At 42.2% G+C, this 22,780-nt stretch overlaps 1 protein-coding gene across 3 annotated transcripts in view; it reads right to left on the reverse strand.

Moving 5' to 3' along the window:
* TSNARE1 (t-SNARE domain containing 1) overlaps positions 1 to 22,780 on the reverse strand; it is a 1,244,582-nt gene that overhangs the window by 567,525 nt on the left and 654,277 nt on the right. For 2 of the 3 annotated variants that reach the window (XM_053715403.1, XM_053715402.1), the window contains exon 4: positions 9,720 to 9,789. In XM_053715403.1, the coding sequence (XP_053571378.1) occupies positions 9,720 to 9,789 (70 nt within the window). The remainder of the gene's footprint in view (positions 1 to 9,719; positions 9,790 to 22,780) is intronic. The other variant, XM_053715404.1, reaches the window with a different exon arrangement.

A 22,780-nucleotide genomic window follows, 5' to 3' on the forward strand; every position in this document is an offset into this window, starting at 1 on the left:
ACCCTTCCCCTAATGGGGACATTGTCAGCCTTTCTGAGTTAAATATGACTGAACATACCTTATTGCTGTATAGCAAGAAACCGTTCCTCACACTGAAGTTTTCCTGTACTCCTCAGCTTCTGTGGGTACAGCAGTGGACCTTAGTTACAAATGTTAAGATCATCATCCTCCAGGCAGGAATCTTCATCTATGTCCTGCCTGAGAGTAAATAGTACAACACCGGTACCATTTAAAATTACAAACACTTGATTGAAGATAAAATAAAACAGTTTAACACCTCTTCTCTTTACTCTTCCTGCTTAGAGCCAGCAAAGAGAATGACTGGGGAGTGGAGTTAAGGGGGGAGCTATATAGACAGCTCTGCTGTGGTGCTCTCTTTGCTACTTCCTGTCAGGAAGGACAATACCCCACAAGTTAGGATGAATCAGTGGTACATCATGCAAAATAAATATTCACTGTTGATATGACAGTCACCAATTAGCTGTTAAGACTCAGGGTTGCTTATCTGTAAAAGGGATGTCACATCCTTCTATATATTGGGGAAGTGATTAAACAGCCTTCTTCCCCTTCCCTGTGATTATGTTCCAGGCACTTATGGTTCTTCCATGCGGATTGATTTAGTGACTACATGAGCAGTACCAACACTCCACAGCTTTAGATCCTTTCAACTTCCCAAGATCCTCAGTCATACATATAGCCAAGTAGATGAGGAAAACATAAAAGATAAAGTGGGGTAAAGAAGTGGAAAAACATAATTTATGCTTACCTGATAAATTTATTTCTCTTGTAGTGTATCCAGTCCACGGATCATACATTACTTGTGGGATATTCTCCTTCCCAACAGGAAGTTGCAAGAGGATCACCCACAGCAGAGCTGCTATATAGCTCTTCCCCTCACTACCATATCCAGTCATTCGATCCGAAACAAGACGAGAAAGGAGAAACCATAGGGTTCAGTGGTGACTGTAGTTTAATTCAAATTTAGACCTGCCTTAAAAGGACAGGGCGGGCCGTGGACTGGATACACTACAAGAGAAATAAATTTATCAGGTAAGCATAAATTATGGTTTCTCTTGTTAAGTGTATCCAGTCCACGGATCATCCATTACTTGTGGGATACCAATACCAAAGCTAAAGTACACGGATGATGGGAGGGACAAGGCAGTAAATTAAACGGAAGGAACCACTGCCTGTAGAACCTTTCTCCCAAAAACAGCCTCTGAAGAAGCAAAAGTGTAAAATTTTGAAAAGGTGTGAAGCAAAGACCAAGTCGCAGCCTTGCAAATCTGTTCAACAGAGGCCTCATTTTTAAAGGCCCAGGTGGAAGCCACAGCTCTAGTAGAATGAGCTGTAATCCTTTCAGGGGGCTGCTGTCCAGTCGTCTCATAGGCTAAGCGTATTATGCTCCGAAGCCGAAGCTTTTTGACCTCTCCTCTGTCCAGAGTAAATGACAAACAGGGCAGATGTTTGACGAAAATCTTAAGTAGCCTGTAAGTAAAACTTCAAGGCACGGACTACGTCCAGATTATGCAAAGACGTTCCTTCTTTGAAGAAGGATTAGGACACAATGATGGAACAACAATCTCTTGATTGATATTCCTGTTAGAAACCACCTTAGGTAAAAACCCAGGTTTGGTACGCAGAACTACCTTGTCTGAATGAAAAATCAGATAAGGAGAATCACAATGTAAGGCAGATAACTCAGAGACTCTTCGAGCCAAGGAAATAGCCATCAAAAACAGAACTTTCCAAGATAAAAGTTTAATATCAATGGAATGAAGGGGTTCAAACGGAACTCCCTGAAGAACTTTAAGAACCAAGTTTAAGCTCCACGGGGGAGCAACAGTTTTAAACAAAGGCTTAATCCTAACCAAAGCCTGACAAAAGAATAGACAGAGCAGAGATCTGTCCTTTTAAAGAACTAGCTGATAAGCCTTTGTCCAAACCCTCTTGGAGAAAGGACAATATCCTAGGAATCCTAACCTTACTCCATGAGTAACTCTTGGATTCACACCAATAAAGATATTTACGCCATATCTTATGGTAGATTTTCCTGGTGACAGGCTTCCGAGCCTGTATTAAGGTATCAATGACTGACTCGGAGAAGCTACGCCTTGATAGAATCAAGCGTTCAATCTCCATGCAGTCAGTCTCAGAGAAATTAGATTTGGATGATTGAAAGGACCTTGTATTAGAAGGTCATGGTGGAAGAGATGACATGTCCACTAGGTCTGCATACCAGGTCCTGCGTGGCCACGCAGGCACTATCAGAATCACTGATGCTCTCTCCTGTTTGATTTTGGCAATCAGTCGAGGGAGCAGAGGAAACGGTGGAAACACATAGGCCAGGTTGAAGAACCAAGGAGCTGCTAGAGCATCTATCAGCGTTGCTCCCGGGTCCCTGGACCTGGATCCGTAACAAGGAAGCTTGGCGTTCTGGCGAGACGCCATGAGATCCAGTTCTGGTTTGCCCCAACGATGGACCAGTTGAGCAAACACCTCCGGATGGAGTTCCCACTCCCCCGGATGAAAAGTCTGACGACTTAGAAAATCCGCCTCCCAGTTCTCTACGCCTGGGATGTGGATCGCTGACAGGTGGCAAGAGTGAGACTCTGCCCAGCGAATTATCTTTGAGACTTCTAACATCGCTAGGGAACTCCTGGTTCCCCCTTGATGGTTGATGTAAGCCACAGTCGTGATGTTGTCCGACTGAAATCTGATGAACCTCAGTGTTGCTAACTGAGGCCAAGCTAGAAGAGCCTTGAATATTGCTCTTAACTCCAGAATATTTATTGGGAGGAGTTTCTCCTCCTGAGTCCACGATCCCTGAGCCTTCAGGGAGTTCCAGACTGCGCCCCAACCTAGAAGGCTGGCACCTGTTGTTACAATCGTCCAATCTGTCCTGTGAAAGGTCATACCCTTGGACAGATGGACCCGAGAAAGCCACCAGAGAAGAGAATCTCTGGTCTCTTGATCCAGATTTAGTAGAGGGGACAAATCTGAGTAATCCCCATTCCACTGACTTAGCATGCATAATTGCAGCGGTCTGAGATGCAGGCGCACAAATGGCACTATGTCCATTGCCGCTACCATTAAGCCGATTACTTCCATGCACTGAGCCACTGACGGGCGTGGAATGGAATGAAGGACACGGCAAGCATTTAGAAGTTTTGATAACCTGGACTCCGTCAGGTAAATTTTCATCTCTACAGAATCTATAAGAGTCCCTAGGAAGCAGACTCTTGTGAGTGGTGATAGAGAACTCTTTTCCACGTTCACTTTCCACCCATGCGACCTCAGAAATGCCAGAACTATCTCTGTATGAGACTTGGCAATTTGAAAGCTTGACGCCTGTATCAGGATGTCGTCTAGATACGGAGCCACCGCTATGCCTCGCGGTCTTAGAACCGCCAGAAGTGAGCCCAGAACCTTTGTAAAAATTCTCGGGGCAGTGGCCAACCCGAAGGGAAGAGCTACAAATTGGTAATGACTGTCTAGAAAGGCAAACCTTAGGAACCGATGATGATCTTTGTGAATCAGTATGTGAAGGTAGGCATCCTTTAAGTCCACTGTGGTCATGTACTGACCCTCTTGGATCATGGGTAGGATGGTCCGAATAGTTTCCATTTTGAATGATGGAACTCTGAGGAATTTGTTTAAGATCTTTAGATCCAAGATTGGTCTGAAGGTTCCCTCTTTCTTGGGAACCACAAACAGATTTGAATAAAATCCCTGTCCTTGTTCCGTCCGCAGAACTGGATGGATCACTCCCATTACTAGGAGGTCTTGAACACAGCTTAGGAATGCCTCTTTCTTTATCTGGTTTGCTGATAACCTTGAAAGATGAAACCTCCCTTGTGGAGGAGAAGCTTTGAAGTCCAGAAAATATCCCTGAGATATGATCTCCAATGCCCAGGGATCCTGAACATCTCTTGCCCACGCCTGGGCGAAGAGAGAAAGTCTGCCCCCCACTAGATCCGTTTCCGGATAGGGGGCCGTTCCTTCATGCTGTCTTGGGGGCAGCTGCAGGCTTTCTGGCCTGCTTGCCCTTGTCCCAGGACTGGTAAGGTTTCCAGGCCTGTCTGGAATGAGCAACAGTTCCCTCTTTTTTTTGAAGCGGAGGAAGTTGATGCTGCTCCTGCCTTGAAATTTCAAAAGGCACGAAAATTAGACTGTTTGGCCTTTGATTTGGCCCTGTCCTGAGGAAGGGTATGACCCTTGCCTCCAGTAATGTCAGCAATAATTTCCTTCAAGCCAGGCCCGAATAAGGTCTGCCCCTTGAAAGGAATGTTTAGTAATTTAGACTTTGAAGTCACGTCAGCTGACCAGGATTTAAGCCATAGCGCCCTACGCGCCTGGATGGCGAATCCGGAATTCTTAGCCGTTAATTTAGTCAAATGAACAATGGCATCAGAAACAAATGAGTTAGCTAGCTTAAGCGTTCTAAGCTTGTCAATAATTTCATTCAATGGAGCTGCCTGGATGGCCTCTTCCAGGGCCTCAAACCAGAATGCCGCCGCAGCAGTGACAGGTGCAATGCATGCAAGGGGCTGTAAAATAAAACCTTGTTGAATAAACATTTTCTTAAGGTAACCCTCCAATTTTTTTATCCATTGGATCTGAAAAAGCACAACTGTCCTCAACCGGGATAGTGGTACGCTTTGCTAAAGTAGAAACTGCTCCCTCCACCTTAGGGACCGTCTGCCATAAGTCCCGTGTAGTGGCGTCTATTGGAAACATTTTTCTAAATATAGGAGGTGGGGAAAAGGGCACACCGGGTCTATCCCACTCCTTGCTAATATTTTCTGTAAGCCTTTTAGGTATAGGAAAAACGTCAGTACACACCGGCACCGCATAGTATCTATCCAGCCTACACAATTTCTCTGGAATTGCAACTGTGTTACAGTCATTCAGAGCAGCTAATACCTCCCCAAGCAATACACGGAGGTTCTCAAGCTTAAATTTAAAATTAGAAATCTCTGAATCAGGTTTCCCCGAGTCAGAGATGTCACCCACAGACTGAAGCTCTCCGTCCTCATGTTCTGCATACTGTGACGCAGTATCAGACATGGCTCTAACAGCATTTGCCCCCTCTGTATCTCTCCTAACCCCAGAACTATCGCGCTTGCCTCTTAATTCAGGCAATCTAGATAATACCTCTGACAGGGTATTATTCATGATTGCAGCCATGTCCTGCAAGGTAATCGCTATTGGCGTCCCTGATGTAATTGGCGCCATATTAGCGTGCGTCCCCTGAGCGGGAGGCAAAGGGTCTGACATGTGGGGAGAGTTAGTCGGCATAACTTCCCCCTCGACAGATTCCTCTGGTGATAATTCTTTTATAGATAAAGACTGATCTTTACTGTTTAAAGTGAAATCAATACATTTAGTACACATTCTCCTATGGGGCTCCACCATGGCTTTCAAACATAATGAACAAGTAGGTTCCTCTGTGTCAGACATGTTTAAACAGACTATCAATGAGACTAGCAAGCTTGGAAAACACTTTAAAACAAGTTTACAAGCAATATAAAAAACGTTACTGCGCCTTTAAGAAACACAAATTTTCCCAAATTTTGAAATAACAGTGAAAAAATGCAGTTACACTAACGAAATTTTTACGGTGTATGTAATAAGTTAGCAGAGCATTGCTCCATCTTAGTTGAGAGTTGCAAGAGAATGACTGGATATGGCAGTGAGGGGAGGAGCTATATAGCAGCTCTGCTGTGGGTGATCCTCTTGCAAATTCCTGTTGGGAAGGAGAATATCCCACAAGTAATGGATGATCCGTGGACTGGATACACTTAACAAGAGAAACAAGTACTTTTACCCGCTGAACAAAAAGAAAAGGCAGGGCTTGTGGACTCTTACCATTATGAAATAAATTGATTTATCAAGTAAGCGTACATTTTGTTTTCCTTCATCAGATGATGAGAGTCCATGAGTTTGAGAATCTATAACCAAGCAGTGGAGCCCACGAGACCATCATGAAATAGGGTGAGACAAGAGTGAAGGCAGGTACATTACTGATCAGGCACTACAGATGGCAGAACTTTCCTATCAAAAGAGGCATACACATCAAAATGCTAAAACATGAAAAAGTGAAAAAAGTGTACAAAGAATATCAAGTAGCTGCCTTGCAAATATGCCCAAGAAGTGGCCACTGCTCTAGTAGAATGCTCCGCATAAACTGGTTTGATTCTGATCAGAGCCTGAATATAAGTATAAAATGTTTAATTTTCCAATTTTATATCCAACAAAACAGAAATAACTGAAATCTGACCCTTAAGAGAAGTGGCTGACAAGCCCTTATCCAAACCCTCCTGCAAGAACTCAAGAGCTAGAACTCAATGTAACAATAACCTTGTCAGAAAAAAAACTCTGAGACACCATTCAGAGTTTTGATGTATTCATAAAAGAAAATACCTTGAAAAAAAGATCGCTTTTTAGAGGAAATCTCCAAGATGGGTATGAGGACAACTGAACTAGATCCACAAACCAAACACAAGAGCAATCAGAGTTGCTGAGGATTGTACCTTCTTGATTCTGGCTATCACTCGGGATAGAAGCAGAAATGGAAAATTGTAAATCAGGGTGAATCACCAGGAAACTTCTAGGGTACTGGTTTTCAAACCTGTCCTCAGGCCTCCCTAACAGGCCAGATTTTCAGGCTCACCTTGGGGGAGAGCAGATAAAATAAACATGTTTATAAATCAGCTGATTATTTCACCTGTGTGCTAGTTCAGATATTTTTACAATCTGCCCTGTTAGGGAAGCCTAAGGATAGGTTTGAAAACCAGTGCTCTATGGCATCTTTCAGATTCAGGTTCTCGAGACCTGGCACAATACTGAGACGCCATGAGATCAATCTCTGGCAGACTCCAATGTCTCAAAATATTCCTAATTTAGAGACCATGAAAAAGACTGCCATCCAATTATGTAAAGAAGAAATCATTCAATGATCATGTTCTTCCCAGCTGGTGATGACGTACACTTCTCTCATCAATAAGGAACTGCGAATTCCTCCCTAATGCTTGACATAAGCCATTGCGTGACACTGGCTGGAATTGCAGAAAAGATTCCTGTCTGATGTTGGACAAACTCTAGAAAGCTCTTAATATAGCAGAGAGTTTCAGAATAATTATGGGTAACCTTGCCTCAGGAGGAGACCAAACTCCCTAGGCACTCCAGGACTTCCAGACTGCGCAAAAAAAACTAAGAGACTACATCAGTCCTCATCAAGCAAGCAAAAGAAAATGACTAAGAATCATAGGAAGTGGGAGGAATGTAAAGCTCTGATGGGTTGGGATATATTTTGCCTCCACCTAGTGGTCAGGAGGGGAATTCCCACAAATGATGATGACTCACCATCTGATGAAAAAAAAAGAAGGAATTACATTTACAGCCGAGAGAACAATGAGTGCTAGCTAAACGGGAATGTGACCTATCATATGAATAAGGGTAATCACCTCTTCTATATGAGGTAGGTGTGTGTGTGTTTTTCTTATGGAATTTAAAAGCAATTATTAAGGGTTATGTGCTCAATGGGTACCAACAACTATACTTATTAAATAGCCATGAAAACAGGGGATCTATTTGTTTTCTATTAAAGCACCTCATACCTCTCTCTAGTTTAAAAGGAGAAAGCACCCTCTCCCTATTAGACACCTCCCTGTTGCCTGCTACAAACTTATCACACTTACTACCATGCTCACCAGAATCATAGCAGAGCATGCACCTCTTAAAGTAAAAAGAAGAAGAATGATATTCTTAAACACCTCTCTGGTATATGATGCTATAGACGATCACTATTTCTATTGTGGTCACCTGCGCCTAGGGAGATATCTAACTCTATTCATAAGGAGGACTTACTTTGCTCTTTAAAATAAAGAGTCTCTTGCACCTCTTGCTAGTTAGGGACACAGAAAGACCGTTTCCTTTTCTTTCATGTTTCTATTGATCCCATGTATATCAGAGGATTGTTCATTCCTTTACCTAAAAGGGGGGATTCTTGGGTAAACATTGTGGAGGAATTATACCCTGTTGTCTTCCACACTGAAACTGAAAATCCAGTCTCTTTAGCAGCCAGTGGGTTTAAGCAATTTGCTGTGAATCTGACATGAAGTTCAAAAGCAGTGCGTTTCCTTATAATGATTTAGGAAATTTACATAAACACCACAATCTCCCTCCAGTTGGCAAACTGTGTCTACCTAGATTGTAATCATGTTGCTAGGCCTAGCCGCTCCTAACCCAGCAGCAAGACAAACACTAACATGATAGGTCTATGCTGAAGACAAGTAGGTACTTCTTATTGAAGCCTTTTTAGCGGAGAAAAAAATAACAAAACCTGCTCTCTTAGAAAATGATCCTGGTTAAAGATATGCTCTTAAGCTGCATGTACAGTACTTGCAGGCATGCTCTTTAAAGTAGTTAAAGGGACAACATTCAAATGGAAAAAAATTGCATATCCTAATTTGTTAGAGCATTTGCAGCTCTGCATAAGGACAGAGTCAGTTAAGTGCAGCGGTTAATCACTGGCGTATTTCTGCTTTGGAGCTGCAATGTTGGGGGCTTCTAGGTGACTAACAAATGTTAAACATAAGTAAGCTAAAGTCAGTAATGCACAATGACAGACAGGCTTGAGTTAATTAGATGATGTCATTTCACATTAGAATTCCCCTTAGAATGGAAATTGTTACAACACAGTTTATTAAAAGTCTACAGATATTTATATTAACAAGGAGCATATTCTTACATGTAGAAATCCTACATATGCTTTGCTACTATGCACACTCATTGATCTGCATATGTTAAAATATCTATTTCCCAACATAATGGCACTCTATCAACTATGGGCTAGGCCCTGCATGGCTAAAATAAGCTTGAAAAGTAATCAGAAAAGTCAGTAAAAGGGCAGAAAAGTCAAAACTAAACATTCATGGTTTAGATAAAGAATGCAAATTTAAAAAAAAAACGCTCCAATATAGTTCTATTATCAAATTTTCATTGGCTCTCTATATTCTTTGTTGAAGTGTTAATCTAGGTAGGCTCAAAGGAACTCAGGAGTGTGTCTAGTACTCTATGACAGCAGTGTTTGCAACAATGTATAACAGTGCTAAAAACAATGTTGCAAAACACTGCTGCCAGAGAGTTTTAAAGACACGTGCACACTCCTGAGCCCTTATGATCCTACCTAGGTTTACTCTTTAACAAAGGATACCAAGGGATTAAAGCAAAATTGATAACAGAAATAAATTGGAAATTGCATGCTGTATTTGAATCCTGAATGTTTAATGTTGACTTTACTGCCCATTTAATGCTCTAGGTACACAAAGATTTGTAATAAAGTAAAAACATGGAATAAAACTTGAAGAAAAACAAAGAACAAAACCTCTCTTTTAGAGTGTTGTGCTGTTCCTGTTTTTCTGACAGACACACGCTGCTTTAAGGAAGTTTCTTTGACAAGGGGCACATGAAACATGGCTAGAAAGATGCGTTTCAGCAAAGAGAGGAGGTGTTATTTCTTACTGTCTCTGTTGGGAGTATGAGAAACCATGCAGCGACAATGTTTATTTCCCATCAAAATCATAAGAATCAATATTGTTTCCCTCCGCAGAGGAAATGCTGATATGGAGTCTAATAAAATTAGCTGACTGGTGTGAGGACAGCCGAGAGCACAGGACGTTACTGCAGGGAATGAAGCAGTGATGAAAACTTACAGCCGATCTCTCAGTTCTTCGGTATCGCTAGGAGTCCCCAGGGAGCGCAGGATTCTCTCCAAAGACTGTACTGTCGGCAAGAGAGGGAGAGAAAGCAACAAACTGAATCATGGAGAAACAAAGCCCACCCTGAACTTAGAAACCTTTCTACTCAAGCAAATAAGATTACATTTACATTGCTATTTCTTTTGTGTTTTTTATTTTTTGTCTGTGTGGTCCTTTAATAGGATAATCACTTTTACAGAATCTTTTCAAATCCTAGATAATTGTAGCCAAATTTTTTTTATACATTGCCATGGTTTTTATACAGCTAAAGATTAAGGTTCTTTGATATTTAAGATATTAAAATGCGTACCCAATATCCCCTATATTTGTTATATTTGCATTGCTATTTCCAGTCAATGAGAAACAAGAGAGTAACATGAGAAACTACTGGATGTACAATAATGTGTAACAAAAGGAAGAACAACAATACTATGTGTGCTAGTGTTTGTTTTACTGAGACCCATAGGGTTTAGGGTAATCATATACCCCCAAAAGTAGAATTGGGAACACAGGTGTGGCCATTTTAGAAGCGATTTCCCCATATAGTCAACAACTGACACATGTCTTTAAAGGTCCACTATGGACCACTTGCTTTGGTATAAAAAAAAAAAAAAAAAAATTATGCTTACCTGATAAATTTGTTTCTTTTTAGACACGATGAGTCCACGGATCAACTTAATTACTAATGGGATATTCACCTCCTGGTCAGCAGGAGGAGGCAAAGAGCACCACAGCAGAGCTGTTAAATAACTCCTCCCTTACCTCCCACTCCAGTCTTTCGACCGAAGTTAAGAAGAGAAAGGAAAAGCCAAGGTGCAGAGGTGTCTGAAGTTTATAATAACCAACAACATGTCTAAAAGAACAGGGCAGGCCGTGGACTTATCATGTCTAAAAAGAAACAAATTTATCAGGTAGGCATAAATTTTCTTTTCTTTTTTAAGACATGATGAGTCCACTGATCATCTTAATTACTAATGGGATACCCAAGCTAGAGTACACAGATGATACGGGAGGGACAAGACAGGGAACTTAACGGAAGGCACCACTGCTTGAAGAACCTTTCTCCCAAAAGCGGCCTCAGCCAAAGTAAGAGTGTCAAATTTATAAAACTTTGAAAAAGTGCGAAGAGAGGACCAAGTTGCAGCCTTGCAAATCTGTTCCACAGAAGCTTCATTTTTGAATGCCCATGAGGAAGCAACCGCCCTCGTGGAATGAGCCGTAACTCTCTTGGGAGGCTGCTGTCCAGCAGTCTCATAAGCAAAACGGATGATACTCTTCAGCTAAAAAGAAAGAGAAGTAGCCGTAGCTTTCTGTCCCTTACGTTTTCCAGAGAAAATCACAAACAAGGAAGAAGACTGACGAAAGTCATTAGTCGCTTGTAAGTAAAATTTTAAAGCACGGACCATGTCCAAATTGTGCAGAAGACGTTCTTTCTGAGGAGGAGGAGGATTAGGACACAAAGAAGAAGCAACAATCTCCTGATTAATGTTCCTATCTGAAACAACCTTAGGAAGAAAACCTAGTTTAGTATGTAAAACTACCTTATCTGAATGGAAAATAAGGTAAGGAGAATCGTACTGCAATGCCGAGAGCTCAGACACTCTACGAGCTGAAGAAATAGCAACAAGAAATAAAACTTTCCAAGATAACGACTTAATATCTAAGGAATGCATAGGCTCAAACGGAGCCCCTTGAAGAACCTTGAGAACTAAATTAAGACTCCATGGAGGAGTAACTGGTTTGAACACAGGCCTGATCCTGACCAAGGCCTGACAGAATGATTAAACATCTGGAACATCTGCCAAACGTTTGTGTAACAAAATAGATAAAGCCGAGATCTGACCCTTTAGGGAACTCGTTGATAAACCCTTCTCCAAACCCTCTAGGAGAAAAGACAAAATTCTAGGAATCCTAACCCTACTCCATGAGTAGCCCTTGGATTCACACCAATAAAGGTATTTACGCCAAATTTTATGGTAAATCCTTCTGGTCACAGGCTTACGAGCCAGAACAATGGTATCTATGACTGAATCAGAAAACCCCCGCTTGGATAAAATTAAGCGTTCAATCACCAAGCAGTCAGTTTCAGAGAAACTAGATTTGGGTGCAGGAAGGGCCCCTGAATCAGAAAGTCCTTCCTCAATGGAAGTCTCCAAGGTGGTAGAGATGCCATCTCCACCAGATCCGCATACCAAATCCTGCGAAGCCAGGCTGGAGCTATGAGGATCACCGAAGCCCTCTCCTGTTTGATTCAAGCAATTACCCAAGGAAGAAGAGCAAACGGAGGGAATAGGTATGCTAGACTGAAGGTCCAAGGAACCGCCAGAGCATCTATCAGTTCCGCCTGGGGGTCCCTGGACCTCGAACCGTATCTCGGGAGCTTGGCATTCTGTTGGGATGCCATGAGATCCAGTTCCGGGTGACCCCACTTGAGAATTAGGTTAGGAAATACTTCCGTATGGAGTTCCCACTCCCCGGATGAAAATTCTGTCTGCTCAGGAAATCTGCCTCCCAATTGTCCACCCCTGGAATGTGGATCACTGACAGGCAACAAGAGTGAGCTTCTGCCACTGAATTATTTTGGCTACCTCTGTAATCGCTAAGGAACTCCTTGTTCCTCCTTGATGATTGATGTAAGCCACTGAAGTTATGTTGTCCGACTGGAACCTGATAAACCGGAGTGAGGCTAACTGGGACCAGGTCAAAAGAGCATTGAAGATTGCCCTCAGCTCTAGAAAGTTTATAGGAAGAGCAGACTCTGACTGTATCCAAACTCCCTGCTCCTTGAGGGAGCCCCAGACTGCTCCCCACCCCAGAAGGCTGGCGTCTGTTGTCACAATCACCCAAGATGGCCTGCGAAAGCAGGTTCCCTGGGAGAGATGATCCAGAGACAACCACCATAGAAGAGAGTCCCTTGTCTCCTGCTCCAGAGTTATTTGGGGAGACAAATCTAATCTTCGTTCCATTGCCTGAGTATGTTTAACTGCAAAGGCCTGAGATGAAAATGAGCAAACGGGATGATGTTCATTGCTGCCACCATCAGCCCGATTAACTCCATGCACTGGGCCACTGACAGCCGAGGAGTGGATAATCTTTGATTTCCTGACTTCTGTCAGAAATATCTTCATGGACAATGAGTCTATTATGGTCCCCAAGAAAGTGACTCTTGTGTCTGGAACTAGGGAACTCTTTCCCAAAATTTACCTTCCACCCGTGAGTTCTCAGGAAGGATAACACTATGTTGGTGTGGGATCTTGCTAGTTGAAAAGATGGCGTCTGGACTAGAATGTCGTCCAGATAAGGCGCCACCCCAATGCCCCATGCCCAAAGGACCGACAACAGAGACCCCAGAACCTTTGTGAAGATTCTGGGAGCAGTGGCCAGGCCAAAAGGAAGAGCCACGAACTGGAAGTGTTTGTCCTGGAAGGAAAACCGTAGGAACTTGTGATGATCCCTGTGAATAGGAACATGTAGGTACGCGTCCTTTAAATCCACTGTTGTCATGAATTGACCCTCCTGGATTAAGGGAAGAATGGAACGGATTGTTTCCTGAGAAATTTGTTTAGACTTTTTAGATCTAAAATTGGTCTGAAGGTTCCCTCCTTTTTGGGAACCACAAACAGATTGGGAAAAAAAAACCCTGACCCTGTTCCTGAACTGGGACGGGAACAATCACTCCCAGGGCCGACAGGTCTCCTACACAATGTAAGAACGCCTCTCCTTTTGTCTGGTCTGCAGATAATCTTGAAAGAAGAAACCGCAACTCCAACTTGTATCCCTGAGACACTATTTCTATTGCCCAGGGATCCTGAACATCTTGAACTTAAGCCTGAAAGAAGAGGGAAAGTCTGCCCCCTACCAGATCTGGTCCCGGATCAGGGGCATGCCCTTCATTCCGATTTGGATTCAATAGCAGGCTTCTTGGACTGTTTACCCTTGTTTCAAGGCTGTTTGGGTCTCCATGTAGACTTAGATTGCTCCTGTTTAGCGGAGGAAGAGGAAGCATTTCCCTTGAAATTTCGAACGGAGCGAAAATTACTCTGTCGTCCTTTTTGTTTGTTTCTCTTATCACGGGATATCAGAGATAATTTCCATCAGGCCAGGTCCAAACAAAGTCTTTCCCTTGTAAGGAATCGCTAGAAGCTTAGACTTAGATGACACGTCTGCAGACCAAGGTTTTAATCATAAGGCTCTGCGGGCTAGGACAGAGAAACCCGAACTCTTAGCTGCCAGTTTAGTAATCTGCTGAGAAGCGTCCGTAATAAAAGCATTAGCTAACTTCAGAGCATTAATCCTGTCTTGGATCTCCTCTAAGGAAGTCTCAGTCCTGAGAGACTCAGACAGAGAATCAAACCAATATGCTGCCGCACTAGTGACAGTAGCAATGCACGCAGCTGGCTGTAATAGCAGACCCTGGTGAACAAAAATTTTTTTTAAGTAAACCCTCCAACTTCTTGTCCATAGGATCTTTGAAAGCACAACTATCCTCAATGGGAATAGTAGTTTGCTTGGCTAAAATGGAAAAAGCCCCTTCCACCTTAGGAACTGTTTGCCAAGCCTCCTTGAAAGAATCAGCTATGGGAAACATATTTTTAAAAATAGGAAAGGGAGAGAAGGGAATACCTGTCCCTCCCATTCCTTAGAAACAATCTCCGAAGCTCGCTTTGGAACTGGAAAAATGTCTGAGTAAGAGGGAACTTCGAAATATCCGTCCAATTTACTCGACTTCGAAGGAGCGACCACTACTGTGGAATCACAGTCGTCTAAAGTAACCAAAACCTCCCTGAGCAACAGGCGGAGGTGTTCTAGCTTAAACCTAAAAGTTACAACCTCCAAATCAGTCAGAGGCAATGAACTTTCTGCAGTAAAAAAAAGTTACCTTTTAAAATAACCACCAAGATCAAAAATTGTGCTCAACTCCCAGCCCCAGAGCCTGTACTTATGGCTGTCCAATACCCTGCAAATAAGAGAGCTTGATGTCCCAACATAAAGAGTCCCTTGTCAGAGCCTTATATGTTATCCAGTGATAAGTTTAAAATACCCACTTTCCTCTGAGTTTTATTTTTTCCCAGAATAAGAAAAAACATAATTTATGTAAGAACTTACCTGATAAATTAATTTCTTTCATATTAGCAAGAGTCCACGAGCTAGTGACGTATGGGATATACATTCCTACCAGGAGGGGCAAAGTTTCCCAAACCTCAAAATGCCTATAAATACACCCCTCACCACACCCACAAATCAGTTTAACGCATAGCCAAGAAGTGGGGTGATAAAACAAAAAGTGTGAAAGCATAAAAAATAAGGAATTGGAATAATTGTGCTTTATACAAAAAAATTATAACCACCACGAAAAGGGTGGGCCTCATGGACTCTTGCTAATATGAAAGAAATGAATTTATCAGGTAAGTTCTTACATAAATTATGTTTTCTTTCATGTAATTAGCAAGAGTCCATGAGCTAGTGGGATAATGAATACCCAAGATGTGGATCTTCCACGCAAGAGTCACTAGAGAGGGAGGGATAAAATAAAGACAGCCAATTCCGCTGAAAATAATCCACACCCAAAATAAAGTTTAAATCTTATAATGAAAAAAACTGAAATTATAAGCAGAAGAATCAAACTGAAACAGCTGCCTGAAGAACTTTTCTACCAAAAACTGCTTCAGAAGAAGAAAACACATCAAAATGGTAGAATTTAGTAAAAGTATGCAAAGAAGACCAAGTTGCTGCTTTGCAAATCTGATCAACTGAAGCTTCATTCCTAAACGCCCAGGAAGTAGAAACTGAACTAGTAGAATGAGCTGTAATCCTTTGAGGCGGAGTTTTACCCGACTCGACATATGCATGATGAATTAAAGATTTCAACCAAGACGCCAAGGAAATGGCAGAGGTCTTCTGACCTTTCCTAGAACCGGAAAAGATAACAAAAAGACTAGAAGTCTTTCGGAAATTCTTAGTAGCTTCAACATAATATTTCAAAGCTCTAACTACATCCAAAGAATGCAATGATCTCTCCTTAGAATTCTTAGGATTAGGACATAAAGAAGGAACCACAATTTATCTACTAATGTTGTTAGAATTCACAACCTTAGGTAAAAATTTAAAAGAAGCTCGCAACACCGCCTTATCCTGATGAAAAATCAGAAAAGGAGACTCACAAGAAAGAGCAGATAATTCAGAAACTCTTCTAGCAGAAGAGATGGCCAAAAGAAACAAAACTTTCCAAGAAAGTAATTTAATGTCCAGTGAATGCATAGGTTCAAATGGAGGAGCTTGAAGAGCCCCCAGAACCAAATTCAAACTCCAAGGAGGAGAAATTGACTTAATAACAGGTTTTATACGAACCAAAGCTTGTACAAAACAATGAATATCAGGAAGATTAGCAATCTTTCTGTGAAAAAGAACAGAAAGAGCAGAGATTTGTCCTTTCAAGGAACTTGCAGACAAACCTTTATCCAAACCATCCTGAAGAAACTGTAAAATTCTCGGAATTCTAAAAGAATGCCAGGAAAAATGATGAGAAAGACACCAAGAAATGTAAATCTTCCAGACTCGATAATATATCTTCCTAGATACAGATTTACGAGCCTGTAACATAGTATTAATCACAGAGTCAGAGAAACCTCTATGACTGAGAATCAAGCGTTCAATCTCCATACCTTCAAATTTAAGGATTTGAGATCCTGATGGAAAAAAGGACCTTGTGACAGAAGGTCTGGTCTTAATGGAAGAGTCCACGGTTGGCAAGTGGCCATTCGGACAAGATCCGCATACCAAAACCTGTGAGGCCATGCTGGAGCCACCAGCAGAACAAACAAGCATTCCTTCAGAATCTTGGAAATTACTCTTGGAAGAAGAACTAGAGGCGGAAAGATATAGGCAGGATGATACTTCCAAGGAAGTGACAATGCATCCACTGCTTCCGCCTGAGGATCCCTGGATCTGGACAGATACCTGGGAAGCTTCTTGTTTAGATGAGAAGCCATCAAATCTATTTCTGGAAGTCCCCACATTTGAACAATCTGAAGAAATACCTCTGGGTGAAGAGACCATTCGCCCGGATGTAACGTTTGGCGACTGAGATAATCCGCTTCCCAATTGTCTATACCTGGAATATGAACCGCAGAAATTAGACAGGAGCTGGATTCCGCCCATACAAGTATTCAAGATACTTCTTTCATAGCCAGAGGACTGTGAATCCCTCCTTGATGAGTGATATATGCCACAGTTGTGACATTGTCTGTCTGAAAACAAATGAACGACTCTCTCTTTAGAAGAGGCCATGACTGAAGAGCTCTGAAAATTGCACGGAGTTCCAAAATATTGATTGATAATCTCACCTCCTGAGATTCCCAAACCCCTTGTGCTGTCAAAGACCACCAAACAGCTCCCCAACCTGTCAGACTTGCATCTGTTGAAATCACAGTCCAGGTTGGAAGAACAAAAGAAGCCCCCTGAACTAAACGATGGTGATCTGTCCACCACGTCAGAGAGTGTCGTACAATCGGTTTTAAAGATATCAATTGAGATATCTTTGTATAATCCCTGCACCACTGGTTCAGCATACAAAGCTGAAGAGGTCGCATGTGAAAACGAGCAAAGGGGATCGCGTCCGATGCAGCAGTTATAAGACCTAGAATTTCCATGCATAAGGCTACCGAAGGGAATGATTGAGACTGAAGGTTTCGACAAGCTGAAACCAATTTTAGACGTCTCTTGTCTGTCAGAGACAGAGTCATGGACACTGAATCTATCTGGAAACCTAAAAAGGTTACCCTTGTCTGAGGAACCAATGAACTTTTCGGTAAATTGATCCTCCAACCATGATCTCGAAGAAACAATACAAGTCGATTCGTATGAGATTCTGCTAAATGTGAAGACTGAGCAAGTACCAAGATATCGTCCAAATAAGGAAATACCACAATACCCTGTTCTCTGATTACAGACAGAAGGGCACCGAGAACCTTTGTAAAAATTCTTGGAGCTGTTGCTAGGCCAAACGGCAGAGTTACAAACTGGTAATGCTTGTCTAGGAAAGAGAATCTCAGAAACTGATAGTGATCTGGATGAATCGGAATATGCAGATATGCATCCTGTAAATCTATTGTGGACATATAATGCCCTTGCTGAACAAAAGGCAGAATAGTCCTTATAGTTACCATTTTGAATGTTGGTATCCTTACATAATGATTCAATATTTTTAAATCCAAAACTGGTCTGAAGGAATTCTCCTTCTTTGGTACAATGAAGAGATTTGAGTAAAACCCCAGCCCCTGTTCCAGAACTGGAACTGGCATAATTACTCCAGCCAACTCTAGATCTGAAACACATTTCAGAAATGCTTGAGCCTTCTCTGGATTTACTGGGACACGGGAAAGAAAATATCTTCTTGCAGGAGGCCTCATCTTGAAGCCTATTCTGTACCCTTCTGAAACAATGTTCTGAATCCAAAGATTGTGAATTGAATTGATCCAGATTTCTTTGAAAAAACGTAATCTGCCCCCTACCAGCTGGGCTGGAATGAGGGCCGCACCTTCATGTGGACTTGGGAGCTGGCTTTGGCTTTCTAAAAGGCTTGGATTTATTCCAGACTGGAGATGGTTTCCAAACTGATACCGCTCCTGTAGGGGAAGGATCAGGCTTTTGTTCCTTATTGTGACGAAAGGAACGAAAACGATTATTAGACCTAAATTTACCTTTAGATTTTTTATCCTGGGGTAAAAAAGTTCCTTTCCCTCCAGTAACAGTTGAAATAATAGAATCCAACTGTGAACCAAATAATTTATTACCCTGGAAAGAAAGGGAAAGTAAAGTTGACTTAGAAGACATATCAGCATTCCAAGTTTTAAGCCATAAAGCTCTTCTAGCTAAAATAGCTAGAGACATATACCAGACATCAACCCTAATGATATCAAAGATGGCATCACAAATAAAGTTATTAGCATGTTGAAGAAGATTAGCAATGCTATGAGAATTATGATCTGTTACTTGTTGCGCTAAAGCTTCTAACCAAAAAGTTGAAGCTGCAGCAACATCCGCTAAAGATATAGCAGGTCTAAGAAGATTACCTGAACGTAAGTAAGTTTTCCTTAGAAAGGATTCAATTTTCCTATCTAAAGGATCCTTAAAGGAAGTACTATCTGCCGTAGGAATAGTAGTACGCTTAGCAAGAGTAGAGATAGCCCCATCAACCTTAGGGATTTTGTCCCAAAACTCTAATCTGTCAGATGGCACAGGATATAATTGCTTAAAACGTTTAGAAGGAGTAAATGAATTACCCAAATTATTCCATTCCCTGGAGATTACTTCAGAAATAGCATCAGGGACAGGAAAAAACTTCTGGAATAACTACAGGAGATTTAAAAACCTTATTTAAATGTTTAGATTTAGTATCAAGAGGACCAGAATCCTCTATTTCTAATTCAATTAAGACTTATTTAAGCAAAGAATGAATAAATTCAATTTTGAACAAATATGAAGATTTATCAGCATCAACCTCTGAAACAGAATCCTCTGAACCAGAGGAATCATTATCAGAATAATAATGTTCATTTAAAAATTCATCTGAAAAATGAGAAGTTTTAAAAGACCTTTTACGTTTACTAGAAGGAGGGATAACAGACATAGCCTTCTTAATGGATTTAGAAACAAAATCTCTTATGTTAACAGGAACACTCTGAGTATTAGATGTTGATGGAACAACAACAGGTAATGTAATATTACTAAAGGAAATATTATCTGCATTAACAAGTTTGTCATGACATTCATTACAAACAACAGCTGGAGGAACAGATACCATAAGTTTACAGCAAATACACTTAACTTTGGTGGATCCAGCATCAGGCAGCGATTTTCCAGAAGTATCTTCTGACTCAGGGTCAATCTGGGACATCTTGCAATATGTAATAGAAAAAACAACATATAAAGCAAAATTGGTCAAATTCCTTAAATGACAGTTTCAGGAATGGGAAAAAATGCCAGTGAACAAGCTTCTAGCAACCAGAAGCAATAAATAATGAGACTTAAAATAATGTGGAGACATAAATGACGCCCATATTTTTTAGCGCCAAAAAAGACGCCCACATTATTTGGCGCCTAAATGCTTTTGGCGCCAAAAATGACGCCACATCCCGTAACGCCGACACTTTTGGCGCAAAAAACGTCAAAAATGACGCAACTTCCGGTGACAAGTATGACGCCGGAAATAACAAAGAAAACAGAATTTATGTTTACCTGATAAATTTCTTTCTCCAACGGTGTGTCCGGTCCACGGCGTCATCCTTACTTGTGGGATATTCTCTTCCCCAACAGGAAATGGCAAAGAGCCCAGCAAAGCTGGTCACATGATCCCTCCTAGGCTCCGCCTACCCCAGTCATTCGACCGACGTTAAGGAGGAATAATAGCATAGGAGAAACCATATGGTACCGTGGTGACTGTAGTTAAAGAAAATAAATTATCAGACCTGATTAAAAAACCAGGGCGGGCCGTGGACCGGACACACCGTTGGAGAAAGAAATTTATCAGGTAAACATAAATTCTGTTTTCTCCAACATAGGTGTGTCCGGTCCACGGCGTCATCCTTACTTGTGGGAACCAATACCAAAGCTTTAGGACACGGATGAAGGGAGGGAGCAAATCAGGTCACCTAAATGGAAGGCACCACGGCTTGCAAAACCTTTCTCCCAAAAATAGCCTCAGAAGAAGCAAAAGTATCAAACTTGTAAAATTTGGTAAAAGTGTGCAGTGAAGACCAAGTCGCTGCCCTACATATCTGATCAACAGAAGCCTCGTTCTTGAAGGCCCATGTGGAAGCCACAGCCCTAGTGGAATGAGCCGTGATTCTTTCGGGAGGCTGCCGTCCGGCAGTCTCGTAAGCCAATCTGATGATGCTTTTAATCCAAAAAGAGAGAGAGGTAGAAGTTGCTTTTTGACCTCTCCTTTTACCTGAATAAACAACAAACAGGGAAGATGTTTGTCTAAAATCCTTTGTAGCATCTAAATAGAATTTTAGAGCGCGAACAACATCCAAATTGTGCAACAAGCGTTCCTTCTTTGAAACTGGTTTCGGACACAGAGAAGGTACAATAATCTCCTGGTTAATGTTTTTGTTAGAAACAACTTTTGGAAGAAAACCAGGTTTAGTACGTAAAACCACCTTATCTGCATGGAACACCAGATAAGGAGGAGAACACTGCAGAGCAGATAATTCTGAAACTCTTCTAGCAGAAGAAATTGCAACTAAAAACAAAACTTTCCAAGATAATAACTTAATATCAACGGAATGTAAGGGTTCAAACGGAACCCCCTGAAGAACTGAAAGAACTAAATTGAGACTCCAAGGAGGAGTCAAAGGTTTGTAAACAGGCTTGATTCTAACCAGAGCCTGAACAAAGGCTTGAACATCTGGCACAGCTGCCAGTTTTTTGTGAAGTAACACCGACAAGGCAGAAATCTGTCCCTTCAGGGAACTTGCCGATAATCCTTTTTCCAATCCTTCTTGAAGGAAGGATAGAATCCTAGGAATCTTAACCTTGTCCCAAGGGAATCCTTTAGATTCACACCAACAGATATATTTTTTCCAAATTTTATGGTAAATCTTTCTAGTTACAGGCTTTCTGGCCTGAACAAGAGTATCGATAACAGAATCTGAGAAACCTCGCTTCGATAAAATCAAGCGTTCAATCTCCAAGCAGTCAGCTGGAGTGAAACCAGATTCGGATGTTCGAACGGACCCTGAACAAGAAGGTCTCGTCTCAAAGGTAGCTTCCAAGGTGGAGCCGATGACATATTCACCAGATCTGCATACCAAGTCCTGCGTGGCCACGCAGGAGCTATCAAGATCACCGACGCCCTCTCCTGATTGATCCTGGCTACCAGCCTGGGGATGAGAGGAAATGGCGGGAACACATAAGCTAGTTTGAAGGTCCAAGGTGCTACTAGTGCATCCACTAGAGCCGCCTTGGGATCCCTGGATCTGGACCCGTAGCAAGGAACTTTGAGGTTCTGACGAGAGGCCATCAGATCCATGTCTGGAATGCCCCAAAGTTGAGTGACTTGGGCAAAGATTTCCGGATGGAGTTCCCACTCCCCCGGATGCAATGTCTGACGACTCAGAAAATCCGCTTCCCAATTTTCCACTCCCGGGATGTGGATAGCAGACAGGTGGCAGGAGTGAGACTCCGCCCATAGAATGATCTTGGTCACTTCTTCCATCGCTAGGGAACTCCTTGTTCCCCCCTGATGGTTGATATACGCAACAGTCGTCATGTTGTCTGATTGAAACCGTATGAACTTGGTCCTCGCTAGCTGAGGCCAAGCCTTGAGAGCATTGAATATCGCTCTCAGTTCCAGAATATTTATCGGTAGAAGAGATTCTTCCCGAGACCAAAGACCCTGAGCTTTCAGGGATCCCCAGACCGCGCCCCAGCCCATCAGACTGGCGTCGGTCGTGACAATGACCCACTCTGGTCTGTGGAATGTCATCCCTCGTGACAGGTTGTCCAGGGACAGCCACCAACGGAGTGAGTCTCTGGTCCTCTGATTTACTTGTATCTTTGGAGACAAGTCTGTATAGTCCCCATTCCACTGACTGAGCATGCACAGTTGTAACGGTCTTAGATGAATGCGCGCAAAAGGAACTATGTCCATTGCCGCTACCATCAACCCGATCACTTCCATGCACTGAGCTACGGAAGGAAGAGGAACGGAATGAAGTATTCGACAAGAGTCCAGGAGCTTTGTCTTTCTGGCCTCTGTTAGAAAAATCCTCATTTCTGAGGAGTCTATAATTGTTCCCAAGAAGGGAACCCTTGTTGACGGGGATAGAGAACTCTTTTCCACGTTCACTTTCCAGCCGTGCGATCTGAGAAAGGCCAGGACGATGTCCGTGTGAGCCTTTGCTCGAGGGAGGGACGACGCTTGAATTAGAATGTCGTCCAGGTAAGGTACTACTGCAATGCCCCTTGGTCTTAGCACAGCTAGAAGGGACCCTAGTACCTTTGTGAAAATCCTT

This window comes from Bombina bombina, chromosome 5, assembly GCF_027579735.1.
Source record: "Bombina bombina isolate aBomBom1 chromosome 5, aBomBom1.pri, whole genome shotgun sequence".
NCBI lineage: Eukaryota > Metazoa > Chordata > Amphibia > Anura > Bombinatoridae > Bombina > Bombina bombina.